General features: G+C 44.9%; 1 protein-coding gene across 5 annotated transcripts in view; it reads right to left on the minus strand.

Annotated features, from left to right (window-relative positions):
• Positions 1–25,813, minus strand: part of CLCN3 (chloride voltage-gated channel 3) — a 126,931-nt gene that overhangs the window by 73,804 nt on the left and 27,314 nt on the right. For all 5 annotated transcript variants that reach the window (XM_063458184.1, XM_063458180.1, XM_063458183.1 and 2 more), the window contains exon 2: positions 18,892–19,067. In XM_063458184.1, the coding sequence (XP_063314254.1) occupies positions 18,892–19,051 (160 nt within the window). In that variant the 5' untranslated portion in view covers positions 19,052–19,067. The remainder of the gene's footprint in view (positions 1–18,891; positions 19,068–25,813) is intronic.

The raw sequence follows: 25,813 nt of genomic DNA on the forward strand, positions 1-25,813 counted from the left end.
GTACTTGGGATCATGGCAAAGACCTGTTGCCTACATGTCTAAGCAATTGGATGCAGTGGCCAGCGGACTTCCACCTTGTCTAAGAGCCGTAGCTGCAGCCGCCCTGCTAGTAGCTGAAGCCGATAAACTCACTCTGGGTCAAGAACTTTATGTACGAGTCCCACATGCAGTACAGACGTTGTTGGATTACAAAGGAAATCATTGGTTTAGTAACAGCCGTATGACCAAGTATCAAGCAATGTTGTGTGAAAACCCCAGAGTGCATTTAGAGACTGTAAACACCTTAAATCCAGCTACCCTTTTGCCACAACCTACTGAAAGTCAACATGATTGTTTGGAAGTAATGGATGAAGTATTCTCAAGTAGACCAGATCTTCGTGATTTTCCCATCCAGAACCCCGATGTTCAATATTATACCGACGGCAGTAGTTATGTGAAAGAAGGGATCCGCTATGCAGGATATGCAGTGACAACAATAGACAAGGTGATAGAAGCTCGGCCACTGGCGAAAGGAACATCAGCACAAAAGGCAGAATTGATAGCACTGACACGAGCGTTACAATTGGCTGAAGGTTTAAGAGTAAACATCTACACGGACTCCAAATATGCGTTTTTAACCACTCATGCCCACGGAGCCTTGTATAAAGAAAGAGGACTACTGAATTCAGAAGGCAAAGAAATCAAATACGCAGCTGAAATCTTACAACTATTGGAAGCAGTGTGGGAGCCGAAAGAAGTCGGTATCATACATTGTCGAGCGCATCTGAGAGGAGATGGTGATGTAACTAAGGGAAATCGGATGGCAGATAGTGCAGCTAAGCGTGCTGCTGAATCAGGAAGACAGGAGTATGTGGGGCATATAGCTGCTCTTATACCAACTCCACTGTCCCAATGGACTCCAGTTTATACAGCTCAAGAAGAGGAGTGGTTAAAGACTGAACCAGGAAAGTATTTGGAGAACAAGTGGTATCAGCTAGAAGATGGAAGAATAGTCATACCAGCATCACTAGCGGTAGAAATTGTCCAAAATTATCATAACGGGACACATTCTGGGAGAGACAGTACTGAAGAATCTCTCAGAAAACATTTCTACATACCAAGATTGTCCAACTTGACTCAGGCCATTGTACGAAGATGTGTAAAGTGTGCTAAAAATAATGCAAGACAAGGACCAGTAAAGCCACCAGGAGTCCAGTTTATGGGGGGACTCCCCATGTCCGATCTACAAATAGACTTTACAGTGATGCCTAAATCGGGTGGACATCGTTACCTGCTGGTAATTGTGTGCACCTATTCAGGCTGGGTAGAAGCATGTCCTACTCGTACAGAGAAAGCAGGAGAAATTGTGAGATTCCTGCTACGAGAAATAATACCCCGATATGGACTACCCTGTTCTATAGGATCGGACAATGGTCCAGCTTTTGTTCATCAGTGCCTACAACAACTGACTCATATGCTTGGTATAAAGTGGAGGCTTCATACTGCATATAGACCCCAGAGCTCTGGTAAGGTAGAGAGAATGAATAGAACTATTAAGAACCAGTTGGCTAAAATGTGTCAGGAAACCCAACTTAAGTGGAACGTTCTTTTACCCATAGCTCTATTGCGAATCCGCAGTACCCCTACCAGAAGGATGGGCCTCTCTCCTTTTGAAATCATGAATGGGCGACCACCTCCCGTACTTGGTAACTTAAGGGGGGATTTGAGTCAGTTGGGAGAAGGAATTACCCGGCAGCAGGTTGTAGAGTTGGGTAAGACTATGGAGGAGGTACAGAAATGGGTACAAGATAGATTACCTGTGAATATTTATCCCCCTGTTCATAGTTATCATCCAGGAGATCAAGTGTAGATTAAAGAGTGGAATAATGTACCGTTAGGGCCCAAGTGGAGAGGTCCTTATGTTGTTCTTTTGTCTACCCCTACAGCGATAAAAGTAGCCGAAGTGACTCCGTGGATACATCACTCCAGGGTTAAACCAGCAGCAGTCGATTCTTGGCAAGTTACAGCAGATCCAGAGAATCCCTGCAAGATCCGGTTAAAACGCACTACTCAGTCGGAGTAACGAGGAACTATTGTGGATTACAAATTTTATTATTTTTGGGATTTGGTGCGTGAGTGAGAAGGCCATAATAAAGCCTGTCCGCCCACCGACGTATAGTTTATAAGCCAGGGAAAGTCTCGAAGGAACTCCTGTGAAGACGAGCAGAACTCCATTCCCTGCAGCCCTTACATCCTGGAAGCTGAGGTGCCTTCGCACGGACGAAGACTGAGGATGACGGCGAAAGATGTGTTTTTGATAGTGTTTATTTATGTGTGTTTTTATATTCAGGAAGGTAGAGGTACCGACACTCCTAGCTGTGAGGTATGCATTAAGACTACGAGAACAGGTAACCATATTTCCCAAACCCTAATTTGGCATTCACAATACGAGTGTAAAGGAGATGTATCGAGATGTAGATACTTAAATATAGACTATAGTGTGTGCCATTTAGGAGTAGGAGAACCTAAGTGCTTCAGTCCGGAGTATCAACCTCGTACAGTTTGGTTGACTCTCAGGAATGGAGATCCTCAGGGGACCCTAATTAATAAGACGGTGTTAGAATCCGTACATTCTTCGGGTGTTCTGCTATTTGATGCGTGTAAAGCGATATCGAGTGGTAGAAAGCCGTGGAATGTATGTGGGGATCTTAGATGGGAGAGGACGTATGGGTCTAATGATAAATATATTTGTCCCAGTAGCAAAAATAAATGTGAGTTCTAGATGCCCAAATAAAGACTATAACTTCTGCCCATATTGGTCTTGTGTGGGGTGGGCGACTTGGGGACAGACAGTAGACAAAGACATGATAGTGACTAATTTGCCGACTAGCCCATATTGTAAGTCTATGGAATGTAATCCCATCCATATACTTATAAATAACCCCGACAAGTTCTTAGACAAATATGGCAATTTATTTGGGTTTCAAATATACGGGACGGGTTTAGATCCTGGGACAGTATTGTTTATAGGGATAGAGACTGATACGGTATCCTCCCAAACTCATCAAGTATACCATTCCTTTTATGAAGAGATGAGTATAGATAATAAGATCCCCCATAATGCTAAAAACCTGTTTATTGATTTAGCTGAAAGTATTGCCGGTAGTCTTAATGTTACCAACTGCTATGTGTGTGGAGGTACTAACATGGGAGACCAATGGCCTTGGGAAGCAAAGGAGGTAATGTCCGGTTCTGAGGCAGTTGACCAACTAATATCTACACAAGCCGATTATCATATGAGTGTTAGAGGTAAATCTGAGTGGAGATTAAAGACCTCCATCATAGGTTATGTTTGCATAGCAAGGAAAGGGATAATGTATAATACTTCTGTAGGAGAATTAACTTGTCTAGGGCAAAAAGCTTATGATGATGATACAAAGAATACAACTTGGTGGTCGGCTTCAAATGTCTCAGAACCATCTAACCAGTTTGCTAGATACGCCAATTTAAAGGATGTGTGGTTTGATTTATCCATCACATCTACCTGGAGAGCCCCAGCAAATTTGTACTGGATCTGTGGTAAGAAAGCCTATTCGGAGTTGCCACAGGACTGGGAAGGGGCATGTGTGTTGGGTATGCTCAAACCATCCTTCTTCTTGTTACTGATTGAAACAGGTGAGACTTTAGGTGTTAAAGTGTATGATGTGAATCATAGGAAGAAAAGGGGACCCATAGAGATAGGCACCTGGGAAGATAATGAATGGCCGCCCCAGCGTATCATAGATTATTATGGGCCAGCCACGTGGGCTGAGGATGGTACCTTTGGTTACAGAACCCCTATTTATATGCTCAACCGTATTATAAGATTACAGGCGGTGGTTGAGATTATTACTAACGAGACATCACAAGCGCTCAATCTTCTAGCGAAGCATAACACCAGGATGAGGACGGCAGTCTACCAAAATAGATTAGCCTTGGATTACCTTTTGGCAGTAGAGGGAGGTGTATGTGGGAAGTTTAACCTGAGCAATTGCTGTCTTCAAATAGATGACGAAGGGCAAGCAATAGCTGAGCTTACTAGCCATATGGTTAAACTAGCGCATGTGCCTACTCAGGTATGGAAAGGGTATAATCCAAGTAGTTGGTTTGGTAGCTGGTATTAGTGGTTTGGAGGGCTTAAGGCAGTGGTAGGTGGAGTCCTACTGATTTTAATGTTGTGCCTACTCCTGCCGTGTCTTATACCCTTAGTAGTTAGGTCTGTGCAAAGCCTGATAGAAAATATAGCAGAGAGGAAGGCTGCTGCACAGATAATGGCGATTTATAAGTATAAGGCTTTAGATCAGGGAGAACCAATGCAGGAAGATGAGTGTTGAAGATTCACATCATAAGATAAGTCTGGTCTGGTTCATGGTAACTTGCGGTGTATGCAAACCAAGGTTAAGTGATGCCTCAAGTAATTGTGAAATATCAAGAGGCATCAAAGGGGGGAATGTGGTGGAATCTCGGTAAAAATAAATTTAGTAGGCCGAGATTACCACGTGGCATGTGTACGTGCATATGCTGACGTATCGATCAGTTGGTTGCACGAGGCAAGATACGATCAGTAGTGTACGGAGCATGTGCAAGAATACAGGATGTAGTATTCCCCTCCTCCATTGTGCTGGACAAGCCATGCGGTCAAGCAGGAAGTTAATTCTTATTTGTGTTGATTGGTTAAGAGAATGTGCGGGTGGAGCTTAATATGGGAGGAGTTATGTGCCTATATAAGGAGCCTGCACTATTGTCCGGGGCTCAGAACTTGCTGTATTTTGGTGACGCTAGTCCCTCTGAGTCCCGATCGGTGATCCAATAAAGAATCTCTTCCTTCCTGAAGAAACCTGTGTCCATCTCTCTGTGCTTGGCTTCCGTCAGTTTCTCCGGTATCAATAGTATAAGTGTTTTATATTTATTGAATTATTATTTTTTACACCACAAGTTGAATGCTTCAGCCGTAGCCTCCCCCCAAAAAAGTGTGCGTACATACATGTATCTTGTGTGCGTTACATTGGTAGACACATCACATTGAACAACCAAAAATAGTGTGCAAATTAAGGAATATAATACTTAAAATCCAGTTATCTTTAGACTGATTTTGGATATCACCTTAAAAAAAAATAATACAATTAGTGCAGACCATCTGTATATAAGCCATATAAAAATGAAACAAAATTTTGTGGATGGCAAATCAGAGAAATGGAAAATGTGCCACTCTCACTGAACAGCTCTGCAGGGATCAGGATCCTCGTGAGCGTTGGATCCTTAGACAACTATAAAGGGTCAACATCAGACTGACTAATGGCTCAGTTTGTTTGTTTTAAAAAATGTATGCTAAAAACAAAAGTATGCAGACATGCTCTCTGAGCTTTCTCAAATGCTTAATCCCTTCGATCATTTTAAAACAGTACATATAGTCCAGGTTATCTGTATATTAACCATATAAAAATATATATCATCAAATGATATTTTGTATATGGTTTATATACAAGTGGCCTGGACTATATAGTACTATTTATTTTGAAGGTGAAATCCCAAATTGGTCTGAAGATAACTGAATTGTAAGTCTTATGTGCCTTATTTTGTGCACCCTTTTTGTTTCGTGATTTGGGGGTATTTGTGCGGTACTTTAGATGGTTTGTGTATGTTTATACACAAGTTTGGTATTCTTACACAAGTTTGGCACTTTACCAAAAACTGAATCCTTGTTTTTTGCGCTTTGTGACCAATGATAGAATGAGTTTTAAAATTTACTGTACTTTAAAGGGAGACTTTAGTCACCAGAAAAACTACAGCTTATTGAATTTGTTCTGGTGAGTAGCATCATTACCTTCAGGCTTTTTACTGTAAACACTGTCTTTTCAGAGAAAATGCAGTGTTTACATTACTGCCTAGTGATAATTTCACTGGCCCCTCCTCAGATGGCTGTTAGAGATCCTTCCTGGGTCATGGCTGCCTAAAATGCATGCAAACATTCAGTGTCTCCACCCTCTGCATGCAGACACTGAACTTTCCTCATAGAGATTCATTGATTTAATTCATCTCTATGAGGAGATGCTGATTGACCAGGGTTGTGTTTGAATCATGCAGGCTCTGCCCCTGATCTGCCTCATTGACAGTCTTAGCCAATCCTATGGGGAAGCATTGTGATTGTATCCCCCACACACACAGTACCCCCTACCCCCCCCCACACACACACACAGTACCCCTACCCCCCACACACAGTACCCCTACCCCCCCCCACACAGTACCCCTACCCCCCCCAGCAGTACCCCTACCCCCACACAGCATCCCTCCCCTCCCCCACACCCAGCATCCCTCCCCTCCCCCACACCCAGCATCCCTCCCCTCCCCCACACCCAGCATCCCTCCCCTCCCCCACACCCAGCATCCCTCCCCTTCCCCACACCCAGCATCCCTCCCCTTCCCCACACCCAGCATCCCTCCCCTCCCCTACACCCCTACACAGCAACCCTACCTCCCCACATAGCAGCACCACACACACACACACACACACCACCTCTACATCCCCACACAGCACAGCACCCCCCTACACACAGCACCCACACACACCACCCCCACCACACACACCACCTCACATAAACACATACACTACACCCCTCAATGCAGTCTGTGTGCGTGTATTCCACAGTCTGTGTGTGTGCGCGTGTATTCTGCAGTCTGTGTGTGAGCGCGTGTATTCAGCAGTCTGTGTGTGAGCGCGTGTATTCAGCAGTCTGTGTGTGAGCGCGTGTATTCAGCAGTCTGTGTGTGAGCGCGTGTATTCCGCAGTCTGTGTGTGAGCGCGTGTATTCCGCAGTCTTGTGTGTGTGTATTCAGCAGACTGTGTGTATGTATTGCATTTGTTGGAGATACTAATAAATATAAGCTTAATTTTATCTATTTATATCATTATTTAAAATTTGTATCATTGAACTCTCTGTTGTTGTGTTCTTTTAAAACAAAAGTTGTTAATTAGTTCGGACAACAGTACGAGTTGTTTTTTCTAAACTTAAACCTCAGTATTAAGGTTTAATTGCCGTGTTGGCACTTTAAGGAAAATAAAGTTGGCATATATTGCAGTTTGGGCACTCGGGCTCAAAAAGGTTCGCCATCACTGCCCTATAGTGATCCTTTAAATTCAGTTAGTGCTATATTTTCACTTTTTATTTGCACATCATAATGGACAACACCTATGAATCTAGGAAATAATATTTCCAGCAAGCAGCAGTGGTTATGTTGTTTAAGAGTGCCCCTTTATAATCTCTGTGCAATTTCCATTGCGTTTTGAGTCATCAGTTCCACCTGCCTTTCCGCATCTATGAAAATTATCACTGCATAGGATCTAAGATACTTTATCTCAGAGCATGTAAAGGAATGCACAACTAGAGAATCAAGTCCTACTTCCAATTTAGAGAACAAATGTGGAATAACTTGTTTAGCTTGTTATCTGCCTTAGGAGGATTTAGTACTAATTTTTTTGAAAAATTAAGGTATTAAACACGTTTCAAGAAGAGAACATGGTACATTTTAAGAAAACATTCCTTAAAGCGGCACTGTCATGCCGAACTTACCTTTCCCCAATCGATTCCTCTTCTCTCCCTCTCTCAGGATCTGTTATTCATTTCTTCCTGTCTGCTCTAGTTTTCTTTAAAAATTAAGGCAAAGTAGGGACTATTTCTCTTCTGGAGGTTTCCTACGCCATGACCAGCGGAGGAGCAAAGTGTGCTTCGTTTCCGGTGGTCACAGCAATTTTCTCATAATCCTTAGTTTTCCTCCCTGTTCCCGCGATGCTTCCTGTCCGTATTCACTTAGACAGAACGCTGGCAAAACTGCCGAATTGCGTCCTAACAGAATGAGAACAGTTTCTCCATTCGTGTTAGAACGCAATTCGGGACTTTGTTCGGATCGCAATTTCATTCGAATGAATGAAACTCCGATCCGATTTGTGCTGTGGCTGCATCTTGCAGCCGCTTAGTAGATAACTCCCTAATTCCCACGGTATTAGGGAGCTATCTACCAAAAGGCTGAAAGACCTAAATTGGGCTTTCAGCAACATTTACTAACACTAAGTAAATATTACTTGGTATTAGTAAATTCAGGCCCTACTCGCTATACCGCTAGTAGGGGCATGTCTAGTAAACAGTGAGCAGCCACTCGCTGCTCAATGTAAAAAACAAAAGAACAAACCTATGGCTCCCCCCTCCCCCTGAGCGGTTGGTGGGGGCCATGAATAATGTGGGGGGGGGGAGGGGACCTACTGTCCTCCCCCCCAGCCTGTGGGGGCCCTAAATAACAGTAAGGGGTTGGGACCTACTGTCCTTCCCCCTCCCCCCCTCCGGCCGCCACCCCTGCGCGGCGGGTGGGGGCCCCTAAATAAGGATGGGGGGGGGGACCTACTGTCCTCCCCCCTGACCCCCACCCCTGAGCGGTGGGTGGGGGCCCTAAATAAGAATGGGGGGGGGAACCTACTGTCTTCCCCGCTGGCCTCCACCCCACAGCGGTCGGTGGGGACCCTAAATAAGAATGTGGGGGGGGGGGGACACCTACTGTCCTCCCCTCCCGGCCCCCACCCCTGAGCGGTGGGTGGGGGTCATAAATAAGAATGTGGGGGGAACGGGACGACCTACTGTCCTCCCCCCCGGCCCCCACCCCTAAGCGGCGGGTAGGGGCCCTAAATGAACCCCCCCCCCTTCATGGCACTGCAACAACCACGTTGTCCTTTGATGGTTGGTTAGTTGAGTAGCAATTGTGTCTGCACGGTAATGCACACCTTAGAGAGGGGGTTAGTAGATAAAAGAATGGAAGAGATTGGGAAAGGAAGGAAATAGGGAAAGAGAGAGGGGGGAAGAGAAGGAGAAAAAAAAAAAAAGGGTGGGGGAAATAACCCAACAAAGCAACACAGCTGCGCTGAGAGAGCAACACCAAGACTGGGACTTCCATTGCGGCACCACTTTAAATCAACGCCAGCCATTTGCATAGCTTTTTATTCCATTTAGACGGAGAGCCAATGCTGACCCGTCTCCCCCCCCAGGATACACACCCCGATCCTTCCCACCAACCAAGGCTCTCATGCCACGAAGGGTAGGAAAGTCACAGTACCTGAAACAGATTGGCAAGCTTCATTACAGTTTTCATTGTATTTGCAGTTGTGTCGAAGTTTGTATGAGCTATTGTCCTTCGAGAGATGAAGTATCTCCATTGGGTCAATTGCTGTGCACAGCAATCAGAGGTCCCCCAGAGTTCCGCCGTGAAAGTTACCATATCCGAAATAATCTAATCTACTCTATCCACCGAAGTTTGGATTCTTTGCCCCACCTTGCTGGGATTAAGGCTTTGACCGCGTTCAGCAAGTGCCTTGTCAGTGACGTCTTCTATGCGGATAACAGGAATCACATATGGTAGAGAAGCAGTGGCAGCGGTTGCGATGGTAAGTCAGTGTCTAGGATGTCCCAATTCAGTTTGTGAATCCTTTGCCAGTATGGAACTATGTTTGTACAGGACCACCATATATAAATGGTAGTACCTGTCTCAACATAGCTTGGTTGATTCTGTAGACATGCGATGACGCCAGACTGGGGTCCTGTACCAACAGGCGATCAAGCAACTGATTTATAGATTAGTTCTTTAATCTTAGAGTCTACAGTACCTTGGTGAGTCAGGATGTGTATTTTCTCAAATAAAGTCTATGCTTTCTTCCGATTCTAAAATAAATCTCGCTTGAGCATTCCGCATAGCCAACAAAATCATAGTGTAGAGGATAGAGCGCTCCTGAGGCAGGTGTTCCCTAGAGGAACAAAGGCTCTCAAATAGCATAAGGTCCCTACGAAAAAGGAACTTACCAGTACATGACTCATGGTATCGTTGGACTTTGTGGCATCGAGACCTGTATAGGCCAGCTATGGCCCCTCCTAATAGATCTGTAAGTGGTTTAAGACCACGATTTTCGCACCATTGTCATAGGTCTACCCTATCAGATTGTGCATAACATTGTATGTCCGAGAAAGCGAAGCCACCCGCCACTGCCAGATTGTGTGACATCCTTATTGAACACTACACCTTCATTGTCACGCTCACAAAAGGGTACTTCCGCATGAGTTTATTTTTAATGGGTATGTTAGCAGCCAAATTAGAGGGCGAGTACCTTTTCCAACTGAATCCACTATTTCTTGCAATCCTCAGAGTGCCATACTACAATCCCCTCGCCCCAAACAAACCACAATAAATAAAGATCATCCACCATCTTGAAAGAGGTCCTGTTGTATGTAGTGTTCTCAAGATCAGCAGGAAGGTTTCAGGGTACAGTTGACTCAGGTCTTTGGTCAAGCATTTGTTTTAAAACCATTTTTATTTAATTTTTTTTTTACAAAAATGGGAATCCAAATCTAAAGAGAGCAAGGAACAAGTTAATTTTTAAATTAATATATGTTGTAGTGAATAAAACTTGAAGAATCATATGTGTGAATGCAAAAGTATACTCCATATAAAAAAAAACATCTGGTCACAGATTTTAAAATGATATATAGGATATGGGGTTACATTGTTGTAATGTTGACCTGAATGAAAGCTATTGTGTTAATTGTATTATGTAAAAGCTACTGTGCTATGTGTCTTGGTGTCCAGCAGGAAATACAGTTATCATGTTTAGGCTTGATTGGAAGATTGTGCTTGTCCCATTCTAAATATGATAAAAATGAGGCTTGAGTGGGGGGCGGGGCCTGACAGCCAAGGTGGCCGGTCGAGGATTCTGAGAGCTCCTGGTCTAAAGGGCGCAAACACGCTAATTTAGAACAAGATATTGGCTCCAACAGCCCGGGAGGCTCGGAACCTGAAGCGGAATCAAGCGGGGATCAGGGAGATACCTCTCCTGACCCGGTACACCAAGCAACTACTGCAACCGGCCATGCGGCCTACTGCGGAGTGGAGCCTAGAGCCTGGGGGAGGCGGCCGATCCCCTGGCGCGGGACACGCTCACACCCGAGAGCCCACTATAGCCCTGCTGCCCCCCCCCTGGACCGGCGGGGTTATCCCGGTCCACACTGGGGACGACTATCCCCACAAATCAGCATGTACCCAAACGGACCAGAGACACCCCTGAAACTGCTGTCACAGAAGCACCCACAAACCCCAGGGCGCCCAGAGGGAACTCAAGCCCAGAACATACTGCATACACTGCAAGGCTGGACGCGATCTTCCAGGCGTTGTGGGATGAGCTGGAGCGGCGCATGCAGCAGAACGCCATACTTAAACAAGGCACCCGCTCAATACAGCACCCACATGGAGCGCATAAAATGGCCGCCGCAAGTCGACCTCGGCACCAGGAGAGCTTGCGACAACAACCAACCCCACGCGCTAAACAGCGGGCTCGCATATACGATCGAAACGGCAGACTAACCCCTGGACGGAACACTCGACAGGACCGAACACATACCCGATCCATGGTCCACCGCGGAAAGCGAGGCTCTTCCACATGCCGACCCGGCAAAGACCCACAAGCGGAGGTACAGAGGCGGGAACCGCCATGGATCAAGCCCACGCCTGACAAGCTGCAGAGAGACCAAAAACTGGGAGCCAAACAACACTGCCTAGTATCTGGACCCCAAAGCTTGGCTTGCCCCAGTGCGGGCAGGGACTGTGCCCTACCGATACAAGGCATAGGGTGACTGTGGACTGTACAAAGAGTGCACCAGGGGGATCCATCAGCCTTATTCGGCTAGGTGCGAGCTAACTGCCTTACTACCCCTGGATGCCACCAGTCTTGATGAGCCCAGCAAGGTCTCTTGGTAATGTACCCGGTGTACGTTAATATACCACTTCAGCACAACCAATGACTCTGTACCAATTTATGTCTGCTTAACTTGAGTGCCCTTGTTTGCCCTATTCATCACCAGTGTGGCTCTTGTAATCTACACACTAGTTTACATATATGCCCCGGTCAGTTATATGCCTGTTTCCAGTTTCTAGCTTGTTCCCCTATTGTAAAGCTGAACCTAGTTTCAGAAAAGAGAACTAGCTCACCGTCAGGCGTGGCCTGAGAGGCTGCTGTGTGGCACATACTATTCCACGAGGGGTTTGTTTTATTATTTTATTCTATCTTCATTTATGTTTAAACTTTTTGATGTATGCCTATAGCTTATATGTTTGACTCAAAGACGACACAACTACACGCCACATTACTGGCAGCAACGCCCACTCAATCAACAGGCTCACTGACACTGCGGCGATGGCCCATCACATAGGTGCAGCTGACTTTAACTGAACCTGTTCCTAATTGAACACCCAGAACTTACCCATCAGACACGACAACCAGCCAACAAACGCGACAGGCGTAATAGAACTCTGCAGCGACCACCTGGTAGCATTATCTCTCGCCTTTAATATTACCTGTTGTCTACAGCAGGTCCTCATCCTTTTCTTGCCAAGCGTGAGACGCAGGACAATGACTAGCAGGTCTATATTACCCAAGATTTTCGGCAGTAACTACTCGCCCATAAACGCGTTCAACCCACGCTGATACCAGTACAAATCCTAGCCTAATCACACGTTTACAGTCACAGACAGACACGACCCATATATTGTTAAGTACATAACCTGTGCTAAGTTTCTTGCAAGCATGTTTATTATATTATAAAATTTGTGCAGTACTAACTCATGCCATATATTGTTTAATCCTGAATTGCTGGTATCTGCTGTTGTGGCAATATCGTCACGCATGTACCCTCGATGCACAACAAAAATAAAGAATTAAAAAAAAAAAAAAATGAGGCTTGAGTATTAATCTGTGTATAGGTATTAATGTCTCTTTTGGATATGATATTGGAAAACGAGGCTTGTTCCTATCAAAGGACTCCTTATCTAGGAGGGAATCAAGACGTACGGCAAATGAAAGTTGGTTTCTACTGAAACCAGACTTCCAGGCCACTTATATGTGACTTCTCACACCTTACAGAGTAGCTCTGCTGGGGTCCCAGCTTCAAAGAGGAATTTAGGTTGTAAGCTCTGTCTTCCCATACAATCAAATGAACCCCTTTTGAAATTGACAATTCCACCTCTACCAGGCAACCAGTTCATATATACACAAACATAACTTTCGTTTTACCGAACGCTTTTTGGATATGTAGTGCACTCAGATCGGGGCTATTAGGGAATATAATTTTTGTTGGGCTCCGATGCTGTTGTCATATTTTTGTGATATGTAAAAATTGTAAATGTTCCTATTTGAGAGATAATTTGATTAGCTTAATTGGAGCTCAACTATATCTCAAACAATGGCTTGAGGGAAGGAAACCCCTGTGATTTTGTATTAGAAACCCCATACTAGGGGCACTGCATAAGAAGAGTGTGGCCTAATCAAGTTCAGATTGCTGCTTTTACCCAATACGACTGGTTGCATCCATTATATTGGGGGAAACTCTACACAAAGGGAACACTTTCACTATATTCAGCACATCAAGACTAGTGGAGAATTGAAGGAATAACAGCAAATGACTCACAAACCCATGAAAAATATATATCACAAGAAGCCAAAGATCATCTACCTGTCTGGTAACTGCTGGGATTTTTTTGCATTTATGGTCTATTACCTAGTCAACACCATATTAGCAGATCATCAGTCATCAGCCTTCCAGCAGCAAATATATAAATAGACATGGTGTTAGGAAGCAAAAAGTCAATATTTAATCCTATCTAGAGGCAAGGGTCAAATGGCAATTGGCAATCTTGTGAAGGAGAATGTACGAGAAATATAACTCAGCATACAGGTTTATCCTGTATGTTAAAGGCCTGGGAATACATGACAAGATCTATACAGCGCTGACTGGGAAAGTCCTGATAGCATAATCTAACACATAGGTGATTTACACAGATTCGCCTACATGTTTATTAGACAGCTGCATTATTTGAAAACTGGTACGTTATAGACCCCGGTAATTCAAAAGAGAAAAACAAAAATAGTTTACCAAACTATTAAATTTTTAATCATACTCCTTTTCCTTTAAACAGAGAGGGTGACATCACTAAGATGCCGGCATTTTGCTAATGTGTACCTGGCACCATTAAAATGTAGACAGCTGTACACTATTTATTAAAAAGTACCATCTTATTCCAAAGAAGTGTCATACAGGAGTACAGATATACATTTCATTTTACGACAATGCAATCAAACGAGGAAGAAAAAGGAGTGTGCTTATTGCAAGCAAGATCATACAAAGCAATAAGATTTTAGAGTTCGAAGCTAATGTAAGCGGCTTGATTGATAGGTTAAATTTGTAGGAGATGACTTAGCAAGATGGAACAATGTTGGGCTGTTTATTTTGGTCTAGGTGGAACAGTGCAAATTTAGCAGAAAATGACATGCTTCACAAAGACTATGGAAAACCATTTCAGGTGTAATTCAGGATGGAAAATGTAGGTAGTCGTCACAAAACCAGGATGTTAGCTGTTGGATGCTTATACAAGCTATCAACAAATGCACACACAAAACAAAAACACTTTCACAAAGGAGGGAGGGGGTATATACAAACACAGACAAAATATCTGTATACCCATGTAACTGCAAAATGTGACCACATGGTTAAGGTGCAGATCAGGTAAAGCTCTGCATACATAAAATATAATTATATATATTTTTTATACACACACGCAATCTTAGTTTTTATTTTAAAGGAATTCTATAGTGTAAGGAATAGAAATCTGTATTCTTTACATTATAGTTCCCCCTGGGTCAGCACTCTGTATCATCTAGCATCATCTGGAACGCTAAGGCGCATGCACGGTGCATTAGCACATTGGGCCCTCCCCACAGCAAGCTGGAAATGATTAGTCCTGCAATATAATTATTGCAGTTTCTCAAAAACTGTAAATATTTCCATTGCAGGACTAAAGGGGACTGTGACACTGCATCCTGACCACTTCAATGAGCTGAAGTAGTCTGGGTGCCTATAGGTCCCTTTAAGTTATAGCTAAAATACCTAAAAACTTTCCTTTTTGATAGAGCTTGTTAAATTCTGACCTCTAGCTGTTAGACTAGTATATTGAAGCACCTGCCAGCATTATTCTCCAGCTTTATTTAAGACCACTCTCCCAGTCTTATTAGCAGTGCACTATACACGGACCATATCTGTAGGACCTCACCCTTTCATAATGTTACTTATAAAAGTTGCATCACTTGCAATTCAATTTTCTTTTTTATTTAGTACATTTTTATTGTGAGATGAATCTCCATTAGTAAGATTTTTTTTTTTAATTACGTAATATTTAGCATTTCATATTTTAAGCACATTTACTTCATTTAAATTCCTGTGAGTTTTGTTTGCACCCTGTTTATGTTTACATTTTAGGTTTGCATGCAGTCTCTGTATGTGTGTATGTTTGGTGTCGTGTGTTTGTGTGCTATGTCAGTGGTGTTCATGTGTGCACGTGCAATATAATATAAAATTAAGTAATCAACATTCATGACTAATGTAAAGTGCAATTCACATGATCAGCTAGTATTTTCGAAACTTTATTTCACAGACCTTTCCAGGCATTCAGATGTCCAAACTGACTTATAGGTTGAGGGAGTATTTTGGAAATCAGATCACATACATTTTTATTCACGCCTGGGCATGCTGTAATCTTTGTAATTTATGTACAATAAAGTAAAGGCTTTGCAGAATGCTACGCTATATATAAGCCTGCATTAGACGAGGACACTCTGGGGTATGGATGTGGATTAAAGAAAACCAAAAAGTGGTTAACAGGCTATCCAAAGAGAGTGGCATTTTTTTTCTTTTTTAAAGGGACACTGTAGGCACCCAGACCACTTCAGTTAATTGAAGTATTCGGAGTGCTTTAACCATTTTGCACTTAGTGCTGCAATGTAGAACATTGCAGTTCCAGTCTGCCCTCTGTGGCTGTCGAACAGGGCTTCTGGAATCCAAACTGATTTTAACCCCTTCAGCCCCGCGGGAGGGGGACACCTAATAACCCTATAGTGCCAGGAAAAGGAGTTTGTTTTCCTGGCACTTTAGAAGTAAAAAGGGTTGCACCATGCCAGCTGTCGGAAAGTTATCCTACCATAGTACAGGCAGCATGGCTGAGCTATCAGTCTTCGATGTAAAACTTTGAACCCCCCCCCCCCCACACTGCAATGCTGTCAGTTGAGGAGGTAGGGACATGACACAGCATCTATTCTTTGCCTCTTTTTCCACTATTCCGCCACCAGTAACCAGCTGAACTATTAAATGTCAGAAGGAAGGAAGGCAAAGCTCTGCACTGAGTATTGATAGCTTGGCCAATCTACAGACCAGGTATTCAGGCCAGAGTGTAAGGAGGTGGGCACCAAGGCTACATGCTGCTTGTGGAGTTTTCTAAAGTCCACAGACACCAGCATTATTGCTCCAGGTTTTGCCTCCTATGTGCGTGCATCCTATAAAAAAAAGAAATCACACAGGCCAGTATTTTACTATATCAGAAAAATTAGCGAGTACCTTTTCCGATGTATAGCGTGAATTTGGAAATGGTCAAACTTAAACAAGTATCTGTCAAGCTAATTTACACACAATTCACCAGTCAAAAAAAAGTGTTTGATGAATTTACATCTGTTTTGGCTGTCATCTCACAAGGTTTGGCTCACAATTCAGGAAACAGAATGAATTATGCGTGTTGTTCTCTGGGCTCGAAGTCCCATACATGCAACAACAAACTACACACGGACTTAGGAGAACATAATGGTGGTGATATATCTCAGTATGGAGATGCAGCTAAAGCAACAAAGACAAGCTTTGTTGGAGGCGGCCGGCTGCCCGCCCTGAGAAACATGGAGGCAGGCGGCGCGTGAGGGAGCAGTACTCTGCCTGCAGCTGCTCTCTGCTCCCTTGCACTGTCTGATGATGACAGGAGCCGGAATATTACGTCATTCTGGCCCCGGCATCATTACAGAGCGCGAGGAAGCAGATGAACTACAGGCAGAGTACTGCTCCTTCGCACACCGGAAGAGAGCAGCCCCACTAGACCCCAGATAAATCCCACTCAGATCGCCCAAAGGTAGGAAGGCTGAGTGGGTTTCAATTAAAACAAAAATGTGTGTGTGTGCGCGCGCGCAAGAGCCTGTCAAGAGCGTACGTGTGAGCGCCTGTCAGAGTTTGTTGTGCGAGTCTGTCAATGTGTGCGTGGAATCCTGTTGTCAGCGTAGTATGTGTGAGAGAGTGTGTGCGTTTGGGTACCTGCCCCCTCCAATCGCATGAGGAAGGTGTTTTTAATCACCTTTCTCCCCCCCCCCCCCCCATTTTCCCACGCCATGCCAGTTTCGCCATGGCTGAGATTATCAATCTTTATGATCTCAGCTATGCCAATTGTCAAGGCCCCTCGGCTCGCCGCAAGGTGCGGTCGCACCAGACCGTTGTGACCATGCCGACGAACTGAGCTTGCCTGCTCAGCGGCGAGTCGGGAGCTGCTCAGCCGGGTTCTCCTGGCCGTCTGCCCGGATTAAAGATGGCGCCGACCATGTGGTCCCCAGGGTCACAGACACACGCACGTTCTGGGGTCAGAGGTCACCCTCTGACCAATCACAGTCAAAGGAGGGATATTTAAATCCCTGAAGTTCCCTAGTTCATTGCCCTGTCTTGGTTTCTGTTCCTGGTTCCCAAGAGTGCGTTTTCTTGTCCTGTTTTAGATTTTTCCCAGTATTCCTGACTATTCTGATTTCTGGTTTCCCTAACTTGGCTTGTTAAATGGTATTGTATATTTCTGGCTTCCTTAACCTCTGCTATCCCATGACCATTCTCTGCCTTTAACGTATTAGTCCGGCCATTGTAAGGACCGGTTTACATTCTATCATTTTCTGTTCTGTCTATGTAGATGTTACATAGTTCTGCGTGCTGGACCTCACTAGCAGTCGTGACACCAATTCTTTCCCTTAGGAAAGCATTGGAAGGATTTTGTGCATGCGCAGCAAATGTACCAATCCGCATCTCCTCATAGAGGTGCATTAAATTAATGAATCTCTATGAGGAACATTCAGCGTCTCCATGCAGAGCTTGGAGACACTGAACCTGAGTGCTGTACGTGGTGCAGTAGTGACCCAGGACTCTCTAGTAGCTGTCTAAATGACTAGAGGGGTTACCAAGCAGAAATGTAAACTCTGCCTTTTCACGGAAAAGGCAGTGTTTACATTGAAACGCCTGCAGGGACAGGCTATAGACACTAGAACAACTACATCAAACTGTAGTCGTTATAGTGACTATAGTGTCCCTTTAAGTATTGCATTTTCTCGTTGGCTCCTAACTCCTAGCATTTGGCTCCTAACTTTTTTTAGCTGGCTCCTAGATTCTAAACAAATTTGTCAAGCCCTGTATTACAGCACACATATTTTCTATGACAGCACGCTTGCTTGAGATATTTTTGGCTTTATCTTTAGTGATCTGCAAAAGGAAGCTTTGCTTTCTTTCAGGATTCAAGAAAGCTTCCCATTGCGCTTACAAGGAAGTCAACATCACAGAATAAGGCTTATTCAACTTACTAACTAAGCCAGAATAAAAACATTTATTTTTAGGGGAGGAATCTTCTATGGAGGAAGGCAGTGTGAGTTACTAACAATCATACAAGGCAGGTTGAGAGAGAAAAATAGTACTAAAATAAATACAAATTTACACAAGTATACTTGTTCACAGCAGTGTAAATAAGGTATTCAAACATCATTTAAAACAATTTTGTTATGGTCTTTGCTTGTGTGTTCAGAATAGCCGTAAGGAAACCAGAATCTTAACATATAATATAACCAACAGAAAATTCAAAATATAACAAAAATAGTTTTTTTGAGGAAGGGGGGTGTCTCTGGTAGATAATAGATGATATCCTGGATGATTAGAATGTACAAATAGAACCAACAAAAAGGCTTACCCATGGACGCATCACCATCTAGCAAGTTGTCGTCTTCCAATGTATGGAAGTCCATCATCCCACCAGCTCCATCAAGAAGCTCTTCATCACTGCTTGCACTTGTAATGCTGTTGTAACTGTTGCGATAGTAACTTCTTTGGAATAGCTGTTCAGACTCCATTTAGCTACTTGACTACCTGGATGGAAGTATAGAACTGCTATTACAGTAGCAAACTATATCAGAAAGTAAATATTGAAATCACATTCAGACATACATGTTCCTTGGGTGGGACAGATAGATTTTTTTTTTTTTTTCTTCTTATGCCAAGCAATAATAAAAGACCTGACAGAGAGGGTAAGAACAAAAATATATATATATATATTATATGCTAAAACTATACTAATAAATATACTTGCATATGCACACAATTTTATCTCAAATTACGGAGACATATACTGTGATTTTAACTCTTTATTTCCCAAACAGCAGCAAAGAACATCTAATAGAAAAGGATATCAGATCACAGGATCTCACATATCTGACACCATCATGGTGTCATTGCCACTACTGCAGTCGCAGAGGTCACAGCTGCGACCAGACCCGACTGCCCTGTCGACCCCTGTGACAGATGCTCCAGCATTACTTTAGGGCCCGGGCTGTGTTGTGCGCAGTCTGACAGGAAGTGCTTACTAAGAGCAACAAGCAGTTCCTGTCAAACTAGTTATTGCGGTCCTCTCTGAGATGAGCAGATACAAGAAAGAGGGGGATGGGGAATGAGACATATGGAGGAAGAATGAGACACATGGAGGGGATGGGGGGGGGGAAGAATGAGACACATGGAGGGGATGGGGGGAAGAATGAGACACATGGAGGGGATGGGGGGGGGAGAATGAGACACATGGAGGGGATGGGGGGGGAGAATGAGACACATGGAGGGGATGGGGGGGGAGAATGAGACACATGGAGGGGATGGGGGGGGAGAATGAGACACATGGAGGGGATGGAGGGGGAAGAATGAGACACATGGAGGGGATGGGGGGAGAATGAGACACATGGAGGGGATGGGGGGGAAGAATGAGACACATGGAGGGGATGGGGGGGAAGAATGAGACACATGGAGGGGATGGGGGGGAAGAATGAGACATGGAGGGGATGGGGGGGAAGAATGAGACACATGGAGGGGATGGGGGGGGGAAGAATGAGACATATGGATGGGCTGGGGGGAAGAATGAGACACATGGAGGGGCTGGGGGGGAATGAGACACATGGAGGGGATGGGGGGAATGAGACACATGGAGGGAATGAGACACATGGAGGGGATGGGGGGGAAATGAGACACATGGAGGGTATGGGGGGGAATGAGACACATGGAGGGGCTGGGGGGAGGAGAACGAGACATATGGAGAGACTGGGGGGAGGAGAATGAGACACATGGAGAGGCTGGGTACAAGGCAATTCTTACAGCGGAACCCAGAGGTTTCTAGTTATGCCTCTGCAGGATACACAAATTGAACGTTTTCTATCTTTGCTCCCTTGAATATTAGATGCATACTGACTTCACATACCACTAGTGCTTCTCTTGCATTTCTGGCTTTCTTTTATGTTTTCAGGCCTGTTGCAGCCCTGGGCGTATCTACATGCTCCAAGTTTTGCTTTCTGCCTATTCGCAGCTCCATGGCATTTTTATACATTGTGGACCCCTCGCCTCCTATGATTCCCCTTAACCTTCATTTACCCTTTCTTATGTTTTGATGCACTTTTATTTTAGTTATGCTGATCATATGTAGTAAAGTTTAAATGAAAGTGGACCTCTGGGGTCATGGTGAGTATGTTAGCGAGATATTCTCTCGGTTAGAATATAATAAGCTTAAGCAATTTGGCTCCAGTAGCAGTAGACGCTGATAGGTGGGGGACGGGGAGGGAAGGGAGTGCAAAGTATGAGCCGGGTTAACTTGATTCGGATGTGTGTGCGCTAGGTGGTCGGGGATATGAGAACCCTGGCAGTTGAATGGGGTTTGCTGACCCTGTTGCTGGGAGGGGGTATGTCCCTATAATAGCATCTCTATAATGTGTTAGCATTAATAGAAAATAATAACAATAATAAGAATATAATTTATGTTCAATGAAAGGAAATCTAAAACGAGCTATGTCTACATAGAAAAGTGATTGTCTGCTCGTGCTGATGTCAACATCGGGATCCAGCTACGGAAGGGTACAAGCCTATGACTATCTTGAGTATGGTATGGATTAAAATTAACTAATAGAAAAGGGGTTACGAATGGAAACTTATAACCAACCGTGACTATATAGGGTGTGTGGCACAGTTCCTTCAGTTCAGTTAGCTGGACCTCTCGCTGGCTCAAACGGGGTGATATTATCCACATCCCATTGAGGACTCCGTGGATTATCCCACAACTGGTCTGCTGGCATAGACAGGCCCTGCTGGAGTAGAAACTGTTGATCCTCCACTGGTGAATAGAGCTTGTGGATTGTCTCATCTTTGGTGACCCCCAGCGATATGGAATCTTCCTCTTCCGTAGCATGCTAGTAACAGGGAGCATCATTGCCTCCAGAGCATGGTAGGCCTAGACAAATCATTGTAGAAGGCCAGTGTGTTGCTCAAAAATTATTCAAAATAGGATTATGATGTCTTAAAATAAAAAATATAATGTATTAACATAATAAGATAAGAATGGTATGTTTCTCAGGTGGTTGCAGAGTTCTGGTTGGCTTGCAAGCTGGCATATGGTTGTAAATAAACAGGTAAAGTGTCAGGCAATATGTACATATGTCATTTGTCGTGTGCGGTGCACGTTAGGCAGGTATAACTAGCAATGCAAGGCTTCAACATGTGTAGCTGCTGGTCAAGGGTACTCCCTGCGTGGGCAGATAAAGCTAGAGACAAAATCATTATACCTCCATGCCTCTGATTAAGGGCAGAGTCCTTGAATTGAAGGTGAACTAATACCTGTGGGTATGGCAGTGCGCAAAAAGGCAGGGTCTGCCTGTGTCCCAACAACAGTTAAACTGCAGTATTTAGATTTCTAGTGCGCTCGTATTATAACATTGGAGGCCAACTATCAAATGGGCTGTCATTTAGGGGAAAACATAGCACTCAGTGGCATATGGGGAGACAATTGGCCATTAACGATGGGGTGCTTAAGCTCCTCTGGGTAGGTTAGTGGGTCAGCCCCATCAACCACGAGGGTGATATGACTGGGACAGGAGGCCACCTGCTCGGTGTAGTTTTACATGCCTTCGTGTGTACCCTCTCCTTTTTCCTTAAGATGTCATAATAGGTAAGTTAGCAAGTGTGTTCCTTTCCCCCTGCGCCTCACCATACTGCAACAAGGCTAAAACAACCCTTAAACTTTATGGTGCTATGAGACTGTCAAAATGCACTTTAAACATAAACTAGTGGCAGGTAGAAACATTCATAGTTGTCTGTCCGCAACTGTATAGCAGTGGGACCCCAAGGATCCCAGTCAGCATCGCTGCTATATGAAGGCCCCTAGAGACCATCTGCCTGCTTGGTCTTATGGAGGGCTCTGCAGCCTGGGAGCTGCTCCTCCAGCCATCGCCCCAGAGTCAGTGTCCCCTGTCAGCTTGGTCGCCTTAGGTCCCCGGTTCCGCTCCTGTTGTGTTAATGGCTGGATGAGTAGAGGGGCAGCTGAAGTTGCTGCAGAAAGTGAGCTGGGCCCTCTGAGGCTGATAGGACATGGATCTCATCCCCCCGTGGCACCACCAGGGTTCCCAGGACTCCCCATCAGTACCGGATGCCGCGCTCTCTCAGGAGCCTGGTGACTGGTAGGAATTGCGGTGAGTCTCCTGCTTTCCTGACCCCCATTGCTTGTGTCACCTTGTGGGCGAAGTCCAGTAGGGCCTCCGGGCTCACTGTCTCTGGTGCTCCCCGGATCCGGACATTCCTCCGGCGGTGTCGTGCCTCCAGTGATGCCACAGTACGGGAGAGACATTGGACCTGTTGCGTAAGGGCTTCCACCTGGGAGTGGGTGTCAGTCAGGCGCTGCTCCCGGTTTTCCTCTCTGGATTCCGCTGCCGCAGCCCGCCAACTTCCATCTGCACCCCCGCCAGGTCTGCCTTCCACACTGCTCTTCGGTCCTGGAGGAGTTTCTTAATGTCTCCCTTCGTGGAGGGAGAAGCGTCCGAGTCTGCCCTCAGGTATACTCCACTGGTAGTTTGGGGCAAATCCTCTTTGTCTATGGAGTCTCTGGAGCCATGTGGCCTGCTCTGCGCCATTTTGTTGCGGGATTGTGGCTGGTCAAAAGAGAGTCTAATATTGGGGTGGTTTACACTCTCTGGGCTAGCATTTTATTTTGTGTTTGCGCCCCATTGCACTTAGGGAGGCAGTAAAGCGTTTTTGGATTCTTTTCCGAGGTGCTAGATTTGGTGAAAAAGCTTATTTTTCAGTGCGTGGAGCCGGAGCAACACACATGCACGTCTGCTCTGTATCTCAGCTAGCCCTGCCCCACAGCAGTGTTTTATCGCCCTTTGTGGCTGGAGTGTTAGCTTCCTCGTCCGAGGGCTCCAGATGCAGGCCGCCGGTTGCGGGGCTATCATCCAAGGTATCCATGGAGGATTCCTCCTCAGGCGACAAGTCCTCCACATGTTGCTCTGCCATTTTGGGCGCAACGCACGGGAGGCCTCCATGCATGTAATCACCAATATATCGGGATCCAGAGCCCAGAACAGCTTTATTCTTTTTGGGCCGTTTTCCTATCGTGATATAGAGGTGAGAGGATGGTTCTAGGTGAAGCCTTTTAATGGCTTTAATGCATGAGTTAACACGACGGAAGCGAGCATCGCTGCCAGAGATGATGTCTGCAGCTGCACTCCCTGGATCCCCACCAGCGCAGTAAGCGCGACCTGTGGTTGGCGTGACAAAGTTATCGACTCTGTCCAGGAACTGCTACAAAAGCGTTATCTGTGCCTTTTCTGTCTTCTATTGGAGCCTAGTGATTCTTCTTTTGTATTTAGCTATTAAAAAGGGTGTATGGTGGAGCAGGATGAATTTAGGGTTTAAAGAAAAAGCCATCCAAATAACTTGGCCATCTGTCTATGGACAGACCTACAGTAAGGGATTATCTGTGGACAAGCCCACCAAATATGAATTAGGGAGCCCTCTCCACCCCCATATCGCCATCATGTACCCAAGACCAATGGATCAAATTTGTTCAAGATCATTGGGATCCTGTATCACCTTGTCAACAGTTTGTAGTTCATTTCTTTAATCTCTGAGTTTTTTGTTTTTTTTTAATTCTTTGTCAGGTCATGCACAAACTGGGTACAAAAGTGAGCACATTGCTCATGTTAACATATACATAGGGAAACATATTCAATCGATTTTGCTTAGTCTCTGAGAAAGTCTAGTAAAGATGCCGAGTTAGCCATGCACATTTTACAAATCGGTTACACATATACAGAGGGGCGGCCACACAGGGATGCCAAGAAGGTCACATGTTCATTGTAAGCTGTCTATTTACATTCAATAGGGTGGTTACAGAAAGCCTTCACAGTGGTTATATACAGGTATCATTACGTTTGTGTACCAGAGCCACAGCCTCCATGCGCGGACATCCAGGCGGCCACACAGATACACCAAAGATGGCCCTGCACAGCCGCCAAGACGGCCACACACAGCCGGCCACTCGTTCCCACCCCGACACTCGCCAGGGGCCCCCCACATGATATACACATTCAGTTCTTCAGGTTGCTGTTGGTGGTGTTTTCGCCAGTACCTGGCCATTGTATCTCAACGTTGCGTATTAGTGCCGTTCCCTATCCGTAGTTTGTACTTTTAGTACTAATGCCACGATCGAGAGTGCTGAGGTTGAGGCATGAGTTTTCCTTTATTTTAGTAGAGGTGAAATGCAGTATGAGGTAGTGAAAGAGAAGGAGAGAGAAAGAAAGAGAGGTGGGGGGTGGGGAGAAGCTTAAGGGGGAGGAGCAGGACGGACTTACACTTTGCAGTTGGAGCCTGAGTTATCTGTCTGTAAATGCGTGTAATGTTCTTGCATGTGTGTGCGAGTCGAATCTCTGAGTTTTAAGAGAACTTAAGCGCCAACATAAACACACTTTCCTACTGTTTGTCCGAGAATGTCCTCCCAAAGCCCCCCTCCCAGTCAGCTGTAAACCTAGGGGGGAGTCTGTACTACTTTCAGGCAGAGCTTATACAAGGAAGATCTGTCCCTGTCTAGATGCTCCCTCAGGAGGCATAATTGTTTGAGACTACTAAGTACCCTATGAAAGTTGTGATCGGTGTTAAGGCCTGATCGTAGGGCTGCAAATTTGCACGATCGCCCTGATTGTGGGGTGAGCTCATAGTAGCAAAGGACAATGTTTCCTGTACAGCCACACCAGCAGTGAGTCGACAGAATCCTCCAGCTCAGAGGACATACATTTAGGATGGTTGCTTTGTTGGGCCCAGTCTATTACTCGCAATATGTGTATGACATTGTAGTATCTAATTAGTGAAGGTAACCTCCACCCCCCTTCTTTGGGTAAGTACAGGGAGTCAATTTTGAGCCTGCAGATCCCAAATTCCAAACATAAGCAAGGAACATAGTCCTCAAAGACCTAAAGAAGGCCCTCAGGATAATAAAGGGTTATAGTCGGAAGTAAGTAAAGAACCCTCTGTAAGACATTCATTCACCAAAACCATGAAACATACTGCCCTCACCAGTAAGCCGATTCCCTGCAGCTCTGAAGGAGCTGAGGGAAGTAGATTCATGACATCTCCATATTCCTCTTTTATTCTATCCCTGCACCATTGGAAGGATAAATGATCTTGCAAGGAGGCATGTTCCTGTGCAAAATATTCAGAAATCTGGGGTTGCCCAACAAAAAAACAGGAGATCATCAGCATATGCCACTATCTTGTGTGGGTCTGTTTCTGCCTGTCAAATACCATAATGCCACCGTGCT

Source organism: Pelobates fuscus, chromosome 6 (genome assembly GCF_036172605.1).
Source record: "Pelobates fuscus isolate aPelFus1 chromosome 6, aPelFus1.pri, whole genome shotgun sequence".
In the NCBI taxonomy this organism is placed as follows: Eukaryota; Metazoa; Chordata; class Amphibia; order Anura; family Pelobatidae; genus Pelobates; species Pelobates fuscus.